The 19,813-nt window shown below is 33.6% G+C and overlaps 1 protein-coding gene across 3 annotated transcripts; it reads right to left on the reverse strand.

Annotated features, from left to right (window-relative positions):
* Positions 1-1,635: 1,635 nt before the first annotated feature.
* Positions 1,636-7,330, reverse strand: LOC125057378 (formin-J-like). 3 transcript variants are annotated; one of them, XM_047661037.1, is made up of 4 exons: positions 7,256-7,330; positions 6,411-7,074; positions 3,808-4,174; positions 1,636-3,750 (listed from the first exon to the last, which is right to left on the reverse strand). In XM_047661037.1, exons 1-4 carry the CDS (start codon positions 7,262-7,264, stop codon positions 1,716-1,718), a joined length of 3,075 nt encoding a protein of 1,024 aa, XP_047516993.1. In that variant the 5' UTR covers positions 7,265-7,330; the 3' UTR covers positions 1,636-1,715. The 3 variants fall into 3 exon arrangements, with proteins under 3 accessions (XP_047516993.1, XP_047516994.1, XP_047516992.1); XM_047661038.1 differs by having other exon boundaries at positions 1,636-3,134; positions 3,252-4,174; XM_047661036.1 differs by having other exon boundaries at positions 1,636-4,174.
* Between the last annotated feature and the right edge of the window lie 12,483 nt (positions 7,331-19,813).

Consider the following 19,813-nt stretch of genomic DNA (forward strand, 5'->3'; position numbering starts at 1 on the left):
TTGCTCTGGAATCTTTACAAACAAAGGATTTTTTAAAAAGAAACAAATGAGGAGGGTTCATATCAACTTGTGGTCACATACTTCCATTTTAGATAGATTTTGATGGTTGGACTTTCTATTGTTACTGATAAATTAATAAGTCTTCTATATACTCTGTTTAAAACAGATTCTAATACCATTCCATTACAACCATAATTGTCCTGATTATATCACCTAAAGTTATTGTTGAATTTATAAACCATTATATATACCATTGAACTTTTGTGGGTCTAAAGGCGGAAAATAAAATTAAATGAAATACACGCATTGTTATTTGCGGAAATAACATTAGCTGTAAGTGCCGATTACAGTATAAAAGGGCAGCCAAAACATTTAATAATCATATTTCATTACTATTTATACTATTATGCAATTATACACACTAATGAAGACATCCAGAGCTAACTACTGACGGCTACTTCGGGCATGCGTAATGCTACAAACGTTATTCTGAAGTGTTAGGGTGATATTTTATTAAGATTCCATGCATCCAATGCATCACTCGATTCGAGATACGGAGTCATACTCAGCGGTAACTCTCGACTCTACTAAATACTACCATAAGTATCTAACTCATTTATTCATATACATAATGTACACTTACCGTACCTACAATCTATGGTGATCTCGTAAATATATAGATGCGTAATATAAAAATATGTATAAAACTGAATACTGAGTTGTATAGAGCAGTCCTGTTAGTTTTTTTTTATATTTTCTCTAAGCTCTACTGACGGCTAACAACTCATATTGAATGTTTCACTATTTCATTTCATATAATGTCTCAACCATTTGAACAGAGAGCAGTTTGTAATATTATATGTATCGATAGGCCCTTTATGGCGTGTTGCGTGTATGAGTTAATTGTTTGATATTTGTAGATCGTTACAATGAAGGTGATGGACAACGTAACACAGTGAAGGTGAATTTTTACCTAAGTTGATTAAATATATTAACAGATATGGAATTTGGACTTCGGTCTTTGCAACATCATCTTATGTGCTTGCGTTGATGTTAAAAATGTATTATAATATTGTTAGAAGTAAACTTCTTTTACGTTTTTATACATACTCGTTTAAGGTCTGTAATCTTCAGCGCAATCTATAGACCAATTAAATCTAGCACATCGATCTTTTACAATTTTGTAATATCTGTAGTACATTTTACGTAGTTAAGTAAACAATTTATATAGGTATTATTTCATTTTCATTTATCTATTTGAAAGTATTGATAGGCCCAAGAGCTGATACAATCAATACATAATAAGAAGAGATAAGGACGACTCATTGGTCTAGTGGTTAGTACCCCTGACTGCGAATCCATGGGTTCCGGATTCGATCCCCGGCTGAGACGAACATCGATGTGATGAGCATTTGGTGTTGTGCTTAGGTCTTGGGTGTTTTAATATGTATTTATATGTCTATCTATCTATAATATGTATGTATATCCGTTGGCAGGACCCATAACACAAACTTCACCAGCTTAGCATGGGACTAGGTCAATTGGTGTGAATTGTCTTTAAAAAAAAAATACAAAATGTATTCAAAGTAAGTATTGTAACTTAAGACAGTAAGTAATGTAAGACAAAAAAAACAATTTTATAAAATAATAATTTATTTATTGCTCCAAACATTAAGAATAATATCACACTATAATTTGCTATGCGTTTCAGTTAATTAATAATGATAGCCCGTTGAGTCGAAGGTTGATGGTATTCTATTAACATCAAATTGTTCCCCTTTGATTGTTGAACTTGCTTCTTGCAGCGTTAACGATTGTGCGTTTAATTCATTACGATTCGTTTCGGGCTTACCTAATTGTTTGTTCTGTTGCAAATGCCCACTACAACATGCGCTACCAAGAATTGTTGAACCAATCGGACGAGAATCCGCTTCCTTTGACGCTTCAAGCTTACTTTGATCTGGTTTGAATTGATCAAATGTTGGTCCTTGTAGTGTGTTGGAAAGTGTAGGAATCACCTGGGGTGATGATACTGGCTTGAATTCAAACTTTTCAATAACAGAGCCTTTATTATCTAAACTAAACATAAATTGGGGATTGAGTTGACCATTTATTGGGGGTGTTTCTATTATTTTCTCTTCACTTTTTTCAGGCTTAGCAGGGAAGGATTCTTCGGGTTTATTGTACTGATAGATTGCACCGTCATATGTATTAGAAGGTTGAAACTGTGAAATAGGCGTTGGCTCTTGAGGTTTCAAACTTGGCAATGTTGGAAATGGTCCCGTTGATGCAGCAGCTTGGGCAAATGTAGAACTTGGTCTAGAATTGAATGGCGAATTCGTTGGCTGGTTGAATAGTGAGGCAGTATTCGGGACAAATGAAGAAATTGAAGCTTGAGTAATGCCATTGTTTTGGAATGAACTCAGAAATTTACCAGTAGTTGATGGTAGAATCGGCTGCGAGGTTGGTTTATTAATATTTCCAAAAGACTGAGGACTTTGAGTTATTCTACTTTGATCAGAGAATGAATTTGGTTGCTGGAAGGGCTTGGAAGGTATGTCGTAAGTAGCATCGGGCACTTGTGGCCTGAATTGATTAATTATTGTTTGACTGAACGAAGGTATAGTTGGTTGTGGTTGTACAAAAGTACTTTGTGGTGGCGTCCTGTTTAAATTCTCAGAGGTTGTCTGTTCTTTCAATGAATTGGGGGTTTGTATACTATAATTTAGCTGAAACATACTTGGAAAGCTACTTCCAAAGGAGGGTTTTGTTGATGTACTTGACTGTGAAGTTTGATGGTTTAACATGAATGGTTGCAGTGACGGCTTATTGTGTTGATCGAGTTTTTCAATATTATTTGTAGATTGACTCGGTGGTAATTGATTTTGTTTCTCAAAGTTCTGTTGCTGCTGATTAACGTTTATTATTGAAGATGTTGTCGACATTTCCTGCATTTGATTAGAATTTGAAGTTGGTCTATTATATTCATAAATATTACTTTCGTATGTTGAGCCCGGTTGATTTGACGGAGTACTTTGAATTGCAGATATTTGTTGTTTAATGTTAGAATTCTGGCTAAAGCTCTCTATGGAAGGTGTTTGACCAAAGCCTTGAATATTTGAAGATCCCTGTGACAATATTGGCTTGTTGTACTGGTAAATTTCGCCATTAATTGGTTGCTGTGTTAAAGAGTTTTGCTGACTTACTGGTATTCTATTTACGTCTTGCTTATCGTCGGATCCTTGAAATGATGGCTTTTGGAATACTGTTTCTGGAGACAATGATGGTTTATTGTAATTATAAATGTTATCTTCGAATTTATTTGTCAACTGACTCTGTTGTTCGTTATTCTGTGGCTTACCAGCATGAGGCGATGTAAAAAAGTTAACTGGTGCAAACACCTGAGAAGAAAAAGTGTTTACAGGCTTATGGTCTGTACCAACGTTTGACGTTACAGTTGTCTCAAAAGGAGTAGTAAGCTCCCTGGATGGTTGGTTGGTTGGTGAAATAGTTGCTTGTGAACTTAAAGCATCTGATGGCTTTGTCTCTGTGAATGGTTTGATTATGTTTCCATTGTTGTTTATGGTTGAAACTAAAGAGCTAGTTTGTGTTGGCAGAATACCCTGTATGGTATTCATTATTTTAAACGGCTTCCCCGATGGAAATGCGGCTTGTGTGTTATCCTCATTTTGCAAAGGTTGTTGGGAAAGGGGTATAACAATATCTTGCGATGACGCAGGTGTACCATCATTTACCGATGTATTTAATGTTCCTCCGAAAGTTTGTTGAGAAAACTGTTGACTTGTTGAGATTGTCTGCTGATTTAAATTTTGTGTGGGATTAGTTTCTCCAAACCTATTATTGGTAAGAAAACTTGCTTGGGTGATATCTGGTTTGTTAATGAGCCCTGGAGTAGTGTCAGTTGCGAGATTAGATGTACCTTCTGAAGTTTGGAATTGAATCTGGTTAGCTTGTTCCTTATTATTGAAGATGCCTGCCTGGTTACTAAAGTTAGGTTTAAACGCCTGATTGTTCTGAGTAATGAAAAAGCTTGAAGGGGAATTAGATCCAGGTCGATTGGCAACTTTATTTGATTGTCTGTCGTTATATCTATCATTATCGCTGCTGTCTGAATAATCACCGGCGGTATTGTACTTCTGCGCGTCGTAGGAGCCTGTAAATAGAAAATGAAAGTTAGTTGATCATTTGTCAACGCCTCTGACTAGTATTTATGAGCCGCTTAAACATTCATCAAATAATACAATGGGATTACACTAATCGGTCTTGTCGCTGATTTTCTTGTGATTTAATAGTAATTATAATGAAAAGGATTTAGTAACGTATATCGGTAGGTCAGTTTTATAAAATTTAATACGTTAATATTTTCTTTAATGTTGGTCAGTGATTTTTGTTAATTTTTTTATCATTTAACGTTGAACTAATTTTTTTTAACCGTTCTTTTTTACAATTTTATTATTATTTCATGTATTTTTGTTAATTTGAGAATTATGTACTGCACTTTCTTCAATTCAAATATGATCTATATATTACAATAAAACTAGAGAAAAATGGCAGCTAAATATCAATTAAACATCTATTTTTAACTGTTTATGTGCTAGAATAATTGTTATGACATTTAAAAAATATACACAAAATGACAAGGTTAATGAAACCTTTCACTTAATACAACGGATTGTCAGATAAAAAACAATTTCAGTTTGGCGTCATTTCCGAAAACATTACGTCAAAAATTGTTGTTTTTGACAGTTACATTTTAAGAAAAATGTATGTGAATTACATTTAATTATATTAATGGAATTACTAAAACAAAGAAATAATCTTTAAAACAAACTCTTGAAAGTTTCTTCCAGAAAAGATGGAGCATGTTTTATGGTATTTGTTCGCGCAATAGCTTGTAATCAATTTACATTGGGTTACTACTAAAATTTGTCTTAATAATCTAATAATAATATCATTAATTAATGAGTACTGAAATCTTAAAACAGGTTGAATTAATCGTGGTTTTGTAGTCTGTAATTATGTTGCAATAATTGCTGTACTAAATTTAAAAAAAAAAAAAATTATTATCCATTATCATAAAATACTTTACCTTCAAGTTCATGCGATTCTGACGCTTAATCAATCTAAGAAAATACCAACAACTTCAACTAAGGCGCTACAGCAATTTGCTTGGCGCATTAAATTCGAAGAGTCGTAAAAGATTAATATTTAAATATTGTACGCTCTTAAAAAAAACATTGTTTACATTAAGTGACCATAATTATTGTGGGCGAACTTGCTGGTGAACAGGTTTATAATATATAGATTTCATTACTTCCGTATAAAAATTGCTTTCACATAAACTTTTGTTTATCATAACAACAATAAATTATCGTGTTATACGCGTGTTTTGTATATTATGACGTCCAATGAAACGGACAAATATTACAGTCCGGTACGGTTATATTTCTTTGCCAAAACAATTACTGTTTCGCCGCGAATCAACAATAATTGATTAAACTAGCATTTGACTGAGGCTGTTATAACAGTGAATTAAAAAAGCTCTAAAGCTTCTATTTCGATTCCCATACATTTCTATAAACAACAATTAATCTAACTATTAAGATTTTTATCATCACGATAATGAAATCCGTCTCTCAATTACATATTCGGGAGCTATCAAGTCATTTATTTCACTTAATCGATCGTAGAATCGAGTTAAGATTCGGTCAACGACCTCGAACATTAATAAGATATTTATCAGATAAACAATAACATTTAAGTTTATCGCTTTTAACAGTTATTTTTAACTGTGAGATTTTATTTATGATAATACATAAATAATGAACAGTGACAATTTATAAAATTACATTATTATATTAATAGGCTCGCGTTACGTTAAATACCAAAGCTGATGTAGAGATACACGTAGAAGAAGAAAAGTAACTGTAAAGTAACCAAACCCTATTGGTATAATGGGTTAGTGCTCATGCGCATACTGTAGCGCAATATTTTGGCTGTTAAGTGCTCTAACTAGTTTTTTTTTTTTTTTAATTTGATCTCAATTTTTTAAAGTGACAAATAAAACTGGACAAAACCAGCCCAGCCAAAATGGCCAGTAGAAAATATTATAATACATAATTTGTCATGTCAAACATAAACTACATCATTTTAGATTATTTTTTTTTATTTTTTAGCTTAGGTATATAAAAATTATAGAAATTTTATATTCTATTTCTTTGCTGGATTGACCATTATTTAAGAACCTGATCAGGTATTGCCTACCACCCTACGTCTACTTTGTTTCGGTAATTACGTTAATAAAAAAATTTAACATATATATACTAATATATAATAACGGCTAGATTTATGTCATTTTAAACAAAAAATATGTATATTTAAATACTCACCATCATCAAACAACCCCGCAGCTTCATCTTTTGCATTCTTTTCCAAAGACTTCATAATTTCTGGTGGAATTGGTGGAGGTGTTGGCAAATGAGCTCCTTTAGGCTGGAACCCATCCTCATCAGCCGTATACGTCACAGTGTACACTTGCCCATCATCACCAGTATAGGAATACCCTCCTTCCGCCCTTACTCCATCGACAACAACAGCCTTTTCAGCGGCGCTTATACCATTATCTGTTTGGTACAAATAGTTGTAGCTATCAGGGGTCAAGTTGTTCTCAAGCCTTACTATATTGGAGATACGATCGCGACTGGCCTGAATCCTCTCTGGCCTATTAAAGTCTACAAATCCTTGCGGGAGAAAAGAAATTCCACCCTGAAGATGTTTGTCCCTGAATGCCGCTTCTCCAACTTTTGAGTTTGTGGACCCGTAGCTGATTCTTGAAGCTCCTAGACCTGACAGCCCAGACTGATCTGAGGCTCTTATTCCAACTGCGGCATCAACCACGACTCCTTGATGGTCGTTTTCATAACTTCCAATAGGAAGGTTCGGAGGTTGTAGGATATCTGATGAGCCCCCGGCCGCTTTAGCTGAAGATGGCGGAAGATAACTGCGATCTAGATTGGCAGAGCTGCAGACCGCTATTAAAGCGGTAAAGATAATCTGAAAAATTATTATGTACTATTAAGTTTTATTTACAATTCAGAGTTTTAGCGATACATAAGCTATTAAAAAATTGGCGAAAATATTCAATAATCTTATTTTTTTTAGACTACAGCCATTTCCAATTAACCAAGCTTTCCACTAAGCACTAATTCACAACACAATCACAAAAGCTCGTTACCGCTTTCATCCTTAAGCACAGCTTCACACTGATGAGTAACCACACACTGATGCCCAGAAAAACCGACTTTATCTTTTATATTGATACCAAACTCATCCAAAAAAACGAGCTTATAGCTTTCCACCAAGTTGTTAATGCATTCTCATACAGCACTATATTCCTTATTACGATAAACATAAGGTTTAAAGTATAATTGTTTCGCTGCATATTGTTGCTCCGATTCTGATGCAGGCATAGACTTCAAGTTCAAGTGCCTACAAGAGTGATTAACACACGATTTTAATTGGGAATGAATCGGTTTAATGATCTAAAATGCCTTTATGTTTGTCGTGAAATGTTATACTAATAGGACGTGATAAGGTCAAAATTGTGTCAAGGAATTTATTAAAATTATTTGGATATGATATTTGTTTATATTTTGTTAATTGATTATTTATCTAGTAGTTTTATGTTTGTTCATTTTGTTCAAAAAGGGAAAATTGTAAGGAGCAGAATCATTGATATTAAGCGATACCACCACGCCCACGGACATCACCGTGCAAGCTTTTGACAAAAATTATGGCTTGAGCTTTACACTACGGCCGCTCACAGCTTGTTACGGTTTTTTTTTTAATTTTGGAAATTAATATAACCTAACATAGCTTAACTCAGATATAATTAAACCCTCGAATGGTGAAAGAGTTTTTAAAATCCGTTCAGTTTTTTGAATTTTACATTACAAATATACAAAAATGCAAATCTTTACTCTTTATGATATTAAGTATAGGTAGATTATACAATAAAATCAGTCCTATTATAATTGGTCTTATTTATTATTTCATAGGCAAAATGTTTACATTATTTCGAAACTTCCTTTAATATTAACTATAGTTGATAGATATACGATTTTATTAAGCGTGGTTACCCTGTGATGAAGAAAGAATGGTTTAGTTTAAATTGCGTGTTTAAGGTATAGTTAAATTTTTTATAAGGGTGTATGATTGTAGTGTAGTAATAATGATATATACATATTATGACCTATACCAGCTCGTGCCACACGATTGATACTTATTTTATAAAATGATCAATCATTGTCTAATTTTTAAATAGATATAAAAATAAGATTATTTATAAAAATAATAAGATTATTAATAAATAGATAAGATTTTTAAATACATTCTGTGTATATAAAGTTAAGCTGTGTTATATTATCCGTGTCAGCATTTTAAATTTTCTGAATCCATCAGATTGAAAGTACATAGCATTAAAAACCACTCACACGCCTTGAAAATGTAAAAATAGTATATCGCGGATGTATTTTTTTTTAATTCGTTGATGGTTAAGTGATTAATATGTCGTCCCATAGTACTGCAACGTGATAGCAATTCATTGACATTTTTACTCATGCGCATGGTATGTAGGACCCTAATTGGTTACGTACCGTATGCACTTGTATTTTGAATCAGTAATTTTTTTTACTCACAAGTGATGTGTGTTTGTGCCTACGAAAACATAATTTGATTCTTTTTAATACTTTTTTACTGTATTATACAACTGCTAAAAGCTTTAAAAAGAATCAAAGTTTTTTTATGTAACAGGATGTGAACAGGCAGGAGGCTCACCTGAAGCTAAGTGACACCGCCGCCCATGGACATTTATATTGGCAGAAAGCTCGCAAGTGCGTTGCCGGCCTTATAATAATTGGTACGCTCTTTTCTTGAAGGCCCCTAAGTCGGATTGGTTCGTCATCTATTTTAGCGACATCTAGAATATGCTACAATCAATACGTATTGGTACAATCACGTCATACCCTGAATAGCGCTATCCAAGTGATTCTCAGACTTCTCAGTCTGAATACATCTCGACTTCAACCACTGGGAATCCAGTGAGAGTTCCTTTCATTTGTATCGACACCGACAATTTGCGCTTACAAATCACTGCGATAACGTCATACTCTGAAACGCGCTAATTAAGTTAATTCGACCCGTAAAAGTATATACAACCTCTCAATTTAAGACATTGGGGCCTTCTGGATGACCAGCCAGTGGTTAGACTGGTCGAGGATCCTCCCTTTACGTTGGAACCTTCCATTCTTCACACCATCTTTGTTTCTCGACAAGTGTCTAGACATAATGATTATATACCATAAATATGTCCATGAATACAATAAGACGAGTGTGTAATCAACTAAAGAGATAGCCAACAATACGAAAAACATAAGATTACACACTGAATACGATACAATAATGATGGGAATCCCACATTATTAAACCCGATTCAGGGGATTTTTATGTATTTCCAACAGGATGGAGATATCCCATCAGCATACATAACATGTATGTTACTCTTGGTTTCATTAACATAACAAATTACGAGAGATATTTCTATGAAAACTTTGGACAATCCCTATTTAATAATTCCCTATTATGGAAATGGATAGAAAGACGACCCACAACAATTATGACATATTTTGGTTTAAGAAACCTTAGTCTGCTATTTTAAAAAGATTAATTTAAGATTTTACCCCTATAATATGTCAAATCCAATACGCTTTAGACATATTCGAGTGAAACTTATAATATATATCCCACATTCTCTAGCAATCTTAAGCCAATCTCAGCCTGTCCTATCATGAAACGGTAAGTATTCTTCTAGTACAATAGTTAATTATACAATTTAGCGTTATATAGTATTTATTAAGTCAAATACCTAAAATTAATAGTCAAATGAAAGGGACGCACGACATAGGAAATCCTAGTGTGGGGTCTAGAGCACATACTCTGTTAACTATACATCGTTTTTTACTATGCGTAATAAAGATTTTTTCTTTCTTTCTTTCTTTATGCCTATACCTATATTGCGTGCTCATTTCCGCATCACTGGATTTTGATCGTCAACAGTCTCCTTAGGTTTCGAGGTTGTCATTGGTGACCAGGGGTGTTTATTACGTACATACAGGTTTATTTAGTAAATATATCCATTAATCGACTGAGTAATTATCTGGAATTGGTACAAGTAACCACAAATCCTAACGTTGTAGAAGATTCAACATCCGTAGCACGGATGTCATACGAAAACTTACTATTATTTATTAACAGGATATTTAAAAGCTCTAAAAAAATATGCATTGGTTAGTCTATTTGGAGATAAGGAAAAACGTGGGAAACATAAAAGTCCTCTTAGTGCATTTATAAAAAACACTCTTTCCGAAGACACTCTTCTCAAAGCCACAGCCAGCATCAATATTCTTGACATATCGAACGACGTTCAGTTTCGCGGTCATTTGAAGGGAAAAGGTAAATTTGCCTCCAAAAAGTTTGTTGTGCTCAGCAAGGCACAACTGAGTGATTTTTAAGGCAGTTTTTGCCGCGCACCACCACTATGTGGACCAGCTGCCCACTGAAGTATTTCCGAACCAATTCGACTTCCTATCCCCATACACTCCCCAAAAAAAATCGCTCGCCGCCAAAGCATGAGACTATTAATCTGCAAGAGCAAGTGGGTAGTTTTTTAACAATGCAATGTAAAGTAGGGTATAGAGCGAGGTTACTGAAATAGGAATCGCTTTTGAATTTACAGGATCACCCAGCTGCTATCAACGCCTTTCAATTAAGTCCAGAACAGACTCAAAAACAGTTACATTACTAGAAACCACAGTGATTTTTAAAAGTAATATTTTTTGTTTTTTTTGTATTAATCTGTATTAAATAGGATTGACGCTGATTTATCTACGATTTACCATACGTTAACGAACTCACTCATAGGCGGAAGTTTTAATCAAATAAACATTCCTCAAATGTTAAATTTCATACGAATTCGCTACACATTGGCCCTTGAGCACTGACAAGCGTTAAATTCACCAGAATATTGTTTTATTCCGGATTTATGAGGTGCTTAAATTAACTACATTGTATATTATATGTAGCTGTCAATCACAGATTATTTAAAGCATACAGCTTAATGTTGATTACCTTTAATTTACATTCTTTCCTACTAGGGTTTTTCGCACAAGCTGCTAGATTTGACTTTAAATAATTGTCATGAAAAATAGTTTTTAGATGTGACAATAGATTAGACTAGATAAAAAAAAGGTTTTTGTAACAGTTATGCAGTAGTAAAAACATGTTGACCGATAGCGTATCGTATTTATTTTAAAATAATTGTCATTTGAAAGGCAAATACATGCGCATACAAACACGGGTGTGTTTAAACGCCAATCGTTTTCAAAGCAAATATTACCACCTTTCCTATAAAAATCGTGATATAGTTAGTATAGCGGGAGTCAAAACTATGTTGTACTGCGCGCACACTCCAACTGCGCGCGAGCCGCCACTCACGGATCTACCTTGATAGAAACCTTATTAACTATACCACTGAAGTATTTCCGAACCAATTCGACTTCGTGTCCTTTAAGAAGAGAGCATACGCACTTGCGAGCCTTCTGGCAATGTGACTAGATCTATTTGTTTGTGCTATGGCTCTAATCAGAAGATCAATTTACTGTATTTTTAATTGTAGAATTATCGGAATAGTTTGTAACGTGTAATCTATCGTATTAGACAGTTCTATCGATATTATTCTATTTCCGAACCATTTCGTTCGAAAAAAAAACGTCAATTCCTAAAAAGCCGTGATAGTCAAAGTCAAGTCAAAAATTATTTATTCATATAAGTAACACAATTGGTACGTTCCACTAAGCGTTCACAACGCTCACGCTCACGATCACTGATTTCCCCATTCCACTTGATTGTGAATGTTACTGTCTTTAACTCAAGTGGAATGGATTATGGAGCGTTTCGGGCGTTCATGTAAATATTACAAATGTCAAGTTTGAAAATAGTAGAATTTTAAGGAGGTTAGGTAATCATAAACAATAAGTTTTTATTATTTGTGACTTAAATTTATTTATGTTAAAAGTGAAGAATAATTGAATATTTTATAAATAATTTTGGTGAAGTTATCAAACAACTTAAGTTTAAATATAATCGAAATGGCTTTGACGGCAGTTGGATATTTGCTTATGCATCGCAATAAAGCTCCAGAAAGTAGTTCATCTAGCTCAGATGAAGAATGGGATGCAATTATAAAAAATTATAATCGTGAAAACCGACAACTTAGGCCACATATTATTGACTATGAAAATGTGATTTTTCTTGTCACCATCTTTAAGCTTTGAATATAATAATATTATTATTTGTCATATTTCAAAAAAAAAATCAAAAATTGCGCCAAATTATTCTCAACGTTCACAACGACCCACCTATTTAGATGGGTCGTTGTGAGCGTTGCGTGAGCATTAGTCATAACGTCATGAGTGACGTTTTCGCCGTGACCACAACGACCGCGGTCGGTATGTGGAATGGCTAAAGGAGCATTTTGATCGTCGTGAGCGCTTAGTGGAACGCACCAAATGTACACTTATGAACGTCAAAAAAGAAATATACATTAAATGCTTCTAATTTTACATTTACTGCCAATTCAGAGGATTTAGGATTCAGAGGAGGAGTGTTCAGAGGAGTTGTTCGGATTAATACCTGCAGCTGAATTTCATCATCGGACGTCGAGACAGAATACGAAATTCCACCCGTATCACCTCGACGTCCGCCGTTCCACAACTGAGCGTTTTTCAAGGCAGTTTTTGCCGCGCACAACCACTTTGTGGAACCAGCTGCCCACTGAAGTATTTCCGAACCAATTCGACTTAGGGTCCTTCAAGAAAAGAGCGTACCTATTCTTAAAAGGCCGGCAACGCACTCGCGAGCCCTCTGGCATTGAGAGTGTCCATGGGCGGCGGTATCACTTAACATCAGGTGAGCCTCCTGCCCGTTTGCCCCCCGTTCTATAAAAAAAAAAAAAAAAAAAATTATCAAATCAAGGGCGTAGAACGGAATAGAAGAACTGGCAATAAACTCTCCGCCACTGTTTTTAATCGCCAAGTATTTTTTACACAACGTTTGGAAGGAGCTGCAACCATTACACCATGTTTCACATAACATCTTTAGTAATAAATAATAATAAAAATTAAAAAAAACACTTGCGAGCCTTCTGGCAATGTCATTGTCATTGGGCGGTAAAAATAATTGTAATAAAGATAAAATATTTATGTGGGATATAAATAATATATATATTTGAGTAATGAGTTCAATGTGCAGTAGGATTAAGCTTATGAAACATGTTACAAATGAATTGTCTCTCAATTTAAGAAGTGAAAACTAGAACAAAGGATGTAAGACATATGAACCGGATATATTAAGGATGAAGACGGACTTAGATATAAAACAAATGTTATTAGGTACACTGTTGCAAAATTGAATATTAATACATTCGTATATTTAAATTACCGCATAAACAGAATTATGTCATTTCACAGAATGAGGAAAAGACGTAAATACGTAACCGACGTTTTAAATTATTGTGAATATTACTCATTGAGAAATGTCTTGTAACATTCTAGTAAACAGCAACATAATTAAGGTTTTATTGTATTTGTCTTTTATTAAGTCAAATATAATTATTTCAATAGAGTTAAACCAATTTTTGAAGTAGAGATCCTTCCATGTCTTTATGTTGTGATGAGACAAACGAATGCTTTGCTTGCAATATTCTACCGTCTTAGTACATAAGACAAGTCATGTTTGGCGCTGTTATTTTTATAAAACACTGAACACAAAATGGGAACGTTCTAAATTTAAAATATTACCTCAAGACGTTCTGAAAATCTCTTCATTTTACACGGTTTTAATGATTTAAATCATATTTACGTAGATAATGAAGTAAGAATTGTAAAAGCTTTTTATTTGACCTTTAATGAAAGGGAAGCTATAAATGCCCACACAGTGACATTTACTAAACTCTTGTTATATGCCACTTACTATATAACTGTAATAATAATATTAACTTAATGGAGTACGTTTATCTGTATTTGAACTATTATTTTAGTGATCTACCTTATAGCATTCCTAATAGAATAGCTAGTTTCCTAATCAGTCTAATTATAATATATACTCGTACTATGAAATCTTACTAGTAAATGTACCTTATTTATTATGTTGTTATTTTAATATTCAAATGTAAACAATAATGTGATGGTGAAAAAATATTGATTCAATCTTTTCTGTTAAAATTTTGTTAAAAAATTGATTAGAATGATAAAATATTTTTTTTTTTACTAGAATTTTAAAAATTGCTAATCACAGCGAACGATACATGTGAAACACTTAGTTACCTCTCTAAGTAATAATAATTACAATAAAAAAGAAATTTTGCACACTTACTACATTACATTTAAAAAAAAATGCGCCATTTTAATGATATGTTCGCGATGTGAAATCTTCAAAAAGTTATTTGTGAGTATAGTTAGATATATGTATTATTAAGTCATTACAACAACGCTAATCAGAGTTGTTCTAGTGGCTGGAGCCTGGGACTGTAATTCCTGAGGTTGATGATACGACCTGACTGTGTACCCAACTTATTACTAGATCATACGCCCGAACCCAATAATCAATCCACAATCTCAGATTGAAAATAAACTGAGATCAGACCGTGACAGTCGATCGATCTCCTATCTGCATCCCAATAACCAAACCCTACGAAAACAATCCTCCAAATTTTTGGGGACGGATAAAATGCTCTGTCGTTCCATTTTACCGAGTTTTCACTCATATTTGATAATCAATGTAAACCAAATAAAGTAAACTAAACCGTACAAATAACATATAAATATAGTTGTGTATGTAACAATCAGTTTTTTTAATAATTAAAAAAACTGTTTGTTTAAAATAATTAACTGTTGAAATCGAGCTTTCGTCAACTGTCATTTTCATTTAAAAAGGTCTATCCACAGACAACGATACGACCTCCTATGGATAGTTTTAATCCTTTGATTGGTTATTGGCACACTTGTTAAAACATTTGGATTAAGATTACTATCTCAGATGGTGGATTATGGATTGTGACAGGGAAACATCGCGAGGAAACCCGCCTTAAACCCAAAAAGTCGACGGCGTGTGTCAGGAGACTGATCACCTGCAAGTAGGTATTAAAAAAATAGACCGAACCGACGAAATATTCATAAATCTGGAGGCCAAAACCAAGGGTTGTAGCACCACTTTTTCTACAACAACGCTTTGTACAAAAATCAAGTCAAATCATATACCTGAAAATGTGTTAATGGTTTACCGCGGTAATCTCAGAAAGTACTAGTTCTAACTAAAAAGTATTTTTAAGCTATTGGACTATACCTACAACCGTATTAACACGTGAAACCACAGAGCGTTACAAAAATGATTTACTTAAAATATACACTAGATTAATTATCCTTGTGTGCAAAGTTACATTTATTATTATAATACAAGAGCAACGAACTTTCATTTTGTAAAAATTTGTCAACTAACCGTTAAAACGGTTCATGGCGATTAGTATCTGAGACAGGACTGTGAGAGCAATTAATCAAACCATTGAGAACTTGTCAAGTTAAGTAATAAATTAGGCTATTATTAATTATGGTTAGACTTCGGCAACCGCCTTCATAGATTTAGTTATTCGCAAAGAAGCTTAGAAGTTGTTTTTCAAATTATCTTATTTTCTATTCGATTAGGTAAGGCTTTTTCTATGTTAACATCAGGTATAAATAGAGGTAAAATTAACCGTTAATAATGCTTTAAAGTGTAAATAATATAACTTTTTTGACAGTCTAAGTACATTTTACTGATAAAGGTTACTATATATTGTACTTTTGATGTCAATTTTCTATATATTATTTATCATGCAACGTAAAATGCTACATACCATCAATTTTTAACATAAAATTTTCCTCGTCAAAACTGTACAATGTACATCATGTGTAATACAATTTTTATTGCTTCTTTGAATTACATTCATTATTATAAATGCATTAAATGAAAGGTTCATCCTTTTGATTTATAAGAATCTATTGAAATAACAGACTACTAAATTGCGTCAAAACCATCATAAAACCTGTTTCCCTGTCCAATCTTTTGTGTCACTTGCCGTTGATTTTGTGAGTGAAGTGCTAATTAATTTCTTCCCGATGTTATCCTTCAACATTTGACGACCCATTGGTCTAGTGGTTAGTACCCCTGACTGCGAATCCATGGGTCCCGGGTTCGATCCCCGGCTGAGACGAACATCGATGTGATGAGCATTTTGGTGTTGTGCTTAGGTCTTGGGTGTTTAAATATGTATTTATATGTCTATCTATCTATACATATTATAGAAATATGTATGTATATCCGTTGCCTAGTACCCATAACACAAGCTTCACAAGCTAAAAGAATGGGTGCACATAGACAAAATAAAACCACATACAGTCGAACTGGTCGCTAGTTTTCAGAAACACATATTTCCTATTAGAATTAACCCAAAAATAGGTAACCGTTAGAATTAGTAGGACTACTTTGGAATCCTTTAAATGTATAGAGATTGGGTCAAGGTTTCTAGAGCTTCCGTGAATACGTGATTGAGCGTATTCTCACGGCACACGAGTTATCTGAAGCTGATCCGAAAAGCACGTTTTACTCCGGAACGCACGTTACCGCTGACTGGATAATTGGTCCCAAGTACAAGTCTGTTTTGGGAATCCGGAACTTAGTATGTTTATATACCTACTTAGCACCTAAACCTTTTTACTAAGTTATGTGGCATTTTTGTTTATATAAACGACCCCTACATCCTAGCCTATCAGACACGCAATCTAAGCTGCAGGAGAGTGTCGAAATCTCCCCTTTCTTAAAAAGGGACATTATTAAAGGGTTGGCGTCTCCCGCCGTGCCCGGACGACCACTACTCCGAAAATATCGTCATAATATTTATGGGCGAGTCGGGGCCCGCTGCCCGGCGCTACCCGCGTTACCTCTCGTGCTATTTTTGTGTGTGACATGTTTGCCAATCTTGCCGCAGAATTTTTCCAGCTGCGATCTGTGCACAAGCATGTAGCATAGTATTGGATGTTGTCTGATATGATTGTCATTATTCTAGACGATAAGGATAAATTGTTTTTTATGGAAAATATGGTTGAATAACATTTATATTAAAACACATCCAAAGTAGAAAGTTATAATAGTTGTACGTACTGTATTAAATACGATATATAATTTTTAAAATCTTATTTATTAAGGGGACAACTATCACTCTTATTTCTCTCAATTGTGTTGAAGCTGTGATAAAAAGAGATGTACTTTTTATAAAACGGTGCAATTAACCTTTTAGTTGTTACAAGTAACTAAATTTTTTAACATATATCTTAATTGAATATTTAAGTAACCAATCTGTTGTTTATTTTTGCATATCCTCACAGTGTATAATGTTTTCTTAAGTTGTCTGGAAGTGATCAATAATTATAAATAAATTTTGTTTTTATTATTCAATAAAATAATATTTATTGTGTATACAGCTTTTATTTACATTTAGCACTACTATAATTGTATTTACATTATTGCTTTATTATGAGTTCCAAAGATTCGGCATTTGAAATGTGGTGTTGGAGGAGAATGTTGCGAATACCATGGACTTTAAAAAGAACCAATAAGTCCATTCTCAACCAACTAAATATCACCACAAACTGTCGACTATCATTTACAAATGAGTGCTTAGCTACTTTGGCCATAATGCCAGGAGAGAACCGGATAGTCTCGACATGCTGGTAATGGTAGGGAATAGTGATGGCAGAAGTCAGGGTTGATCGCTTGCCCGTTGGTCTGGCCCCATTAAGATAATTATGGGTCTCAATATCCCTAAAGCACTGAGACAAGCTGAGGATAGAGTGTGTGGACACAGCATGTCGACGTATCGGTTAGGGCTATGAAACAGGCACGTAATTTAGTAATCAAGACTACGAAGAAGAAGAGAGTTCCAGTCAATATATTGCATAAATTTCACACACACATATTGGTAAATTTCATCAGCCCTATAATTTTCACCTTACTTTACACCCGCCCATAATAAAGCAAATTACATACTTTGTCTAAATTGCATCAATAATTCGTGATCAAATCGTTCAATGGTTGTACTCAAAGCGACCTTACATTGACGTTTTATCGATCCGATATTTGAATCAATATTGGTGTATATATTTTAATTAAGTTCTTGATGGTATTCGCTTTGACTGGCAAAGGTTAAAGGGCCTGTATTTGGAGGCGATTAAACCAAAAATGTTGTAAAAGCTAAAATATATTATTAAAAGAATTTACCTTAGGAATACAAAATGTTAATAAGTGGGTACATACAAAATGTTGTCTGGAAGAGATCGCTCAAAAGCGATAAATATTATTGATGATCGTATGATTTAAATATTATAATGATTTTCGTAACGAAGTAAAACAAAAGTTAACTTTATCAAGGTGATAAAATTTAAATAAGTAGAAAATTTTTAAGATAAATAAACCGTTTTAAGATTCAGATTTACTGATTAGAAAAAAGCGCACAATCAGCCATATTAAAATAGGCATGTAAATGTCATATTATTAATTGTAATGTCATAATAAAAAGAACAGTTAAGATTTATATTAGTTGTCAAAACTTTTGATATAAAAACTCTTCACATTATTAAGCCACCTTGATTTTAAAGATCTAATCACTTTCCCCCTGAGAGCACTCAGCAGTTATATTATTATGTAACTTCTGGTTAGGTGATTGAACAAGCTGTTAGGGGTATTTGTTGTGGTTCCCCAAGGGAGTCGGAGGGAGGAGGTCGGTACGGAATAAGTTTAAGGAATGTACATAATGTATGTTGTATGTAAAAAATAATATAAACAATTTAAAAACAAATGGTGACTTTCACCATTTTATTACTGGAAACAGAACTAATTTAAGCGTACGACCAACCAGGCTCCAGAAGATAAACCACTCCTTATATGGAAATTGTTTTCGTTTTTACAACAAACTCCCAAGCGAAATTAGATAATTATCACTGAACAAATTACCTCTCGTTAAACGTAAATAAATCAATAAAGCTTTTTATAAATTTAACGAATATTTAAATGATACTGAATCCTTGTGATTGATTTGCTCCAATTCAAACAATTTCTATGCCGTGTTAGATTCAGTTTTAGTGGTTTAGAAGTTCATTTTTATGATTTTTCAGAGTTAGTGGTGGAGGCGTGCAATTCACTGAGCGCCTGCGTTCGTACCCGGCTATGTCATTTTTCAAAACATCGTGTGGAAATCGGCATTGTCTTTTTAATTTAAAAAATAAGTACCGGCTTTTTTATTTAAAAAAAGGGACCGGTTTTTGGCACTGAGCAATTGCATAACGTAATTTTATATATACAAATGTTGCTTGTTCAATAACAAGTAACATTGTATAATTACTATGTTGTAAAAAACACACGTTTTGTATTCCTTCGGAATATGTGTAGGCGGGTGGAACCACGGGAAACAACTAGTCAATGATATGATAATTGATCAATTCATAAGATAATCCTAAACAAACTTTAATCAATACCATTGTGAAATGATATTGATTTAAGTTTGTTTAGGATTTGTAAGTAAGATATTTTTATTGTAAGATATGTTTTTATAGAACAGAGAGTAAAGATCGATCAGATGTTAAGTGATGGA

Source organism: Pieris napi, chromosome 16 (genome assembly GCF_905475465.1).
Source record: "Pieris napi chromosome 16, ilPieNapi1.2, whole genome shotgun sequence".
NCBI classification, from domain to species: Eukaryota; Metazoa; Arthropoda; class Insecta; order Lepidoptera; family Pieridae; genus Pieris; species Pieris napi.

Coding starts and splice junctions, on each gene's coding strand:
- LOC125057378 (XM_047661036.1), bottom strand. Junction 4,175..6,410: donor TGCGGGGTTGTTTGATGATG/GTGAGTATTTAA, acceptor TTCTATTTACAG/GCTCCTACGACGCGCAGAAG.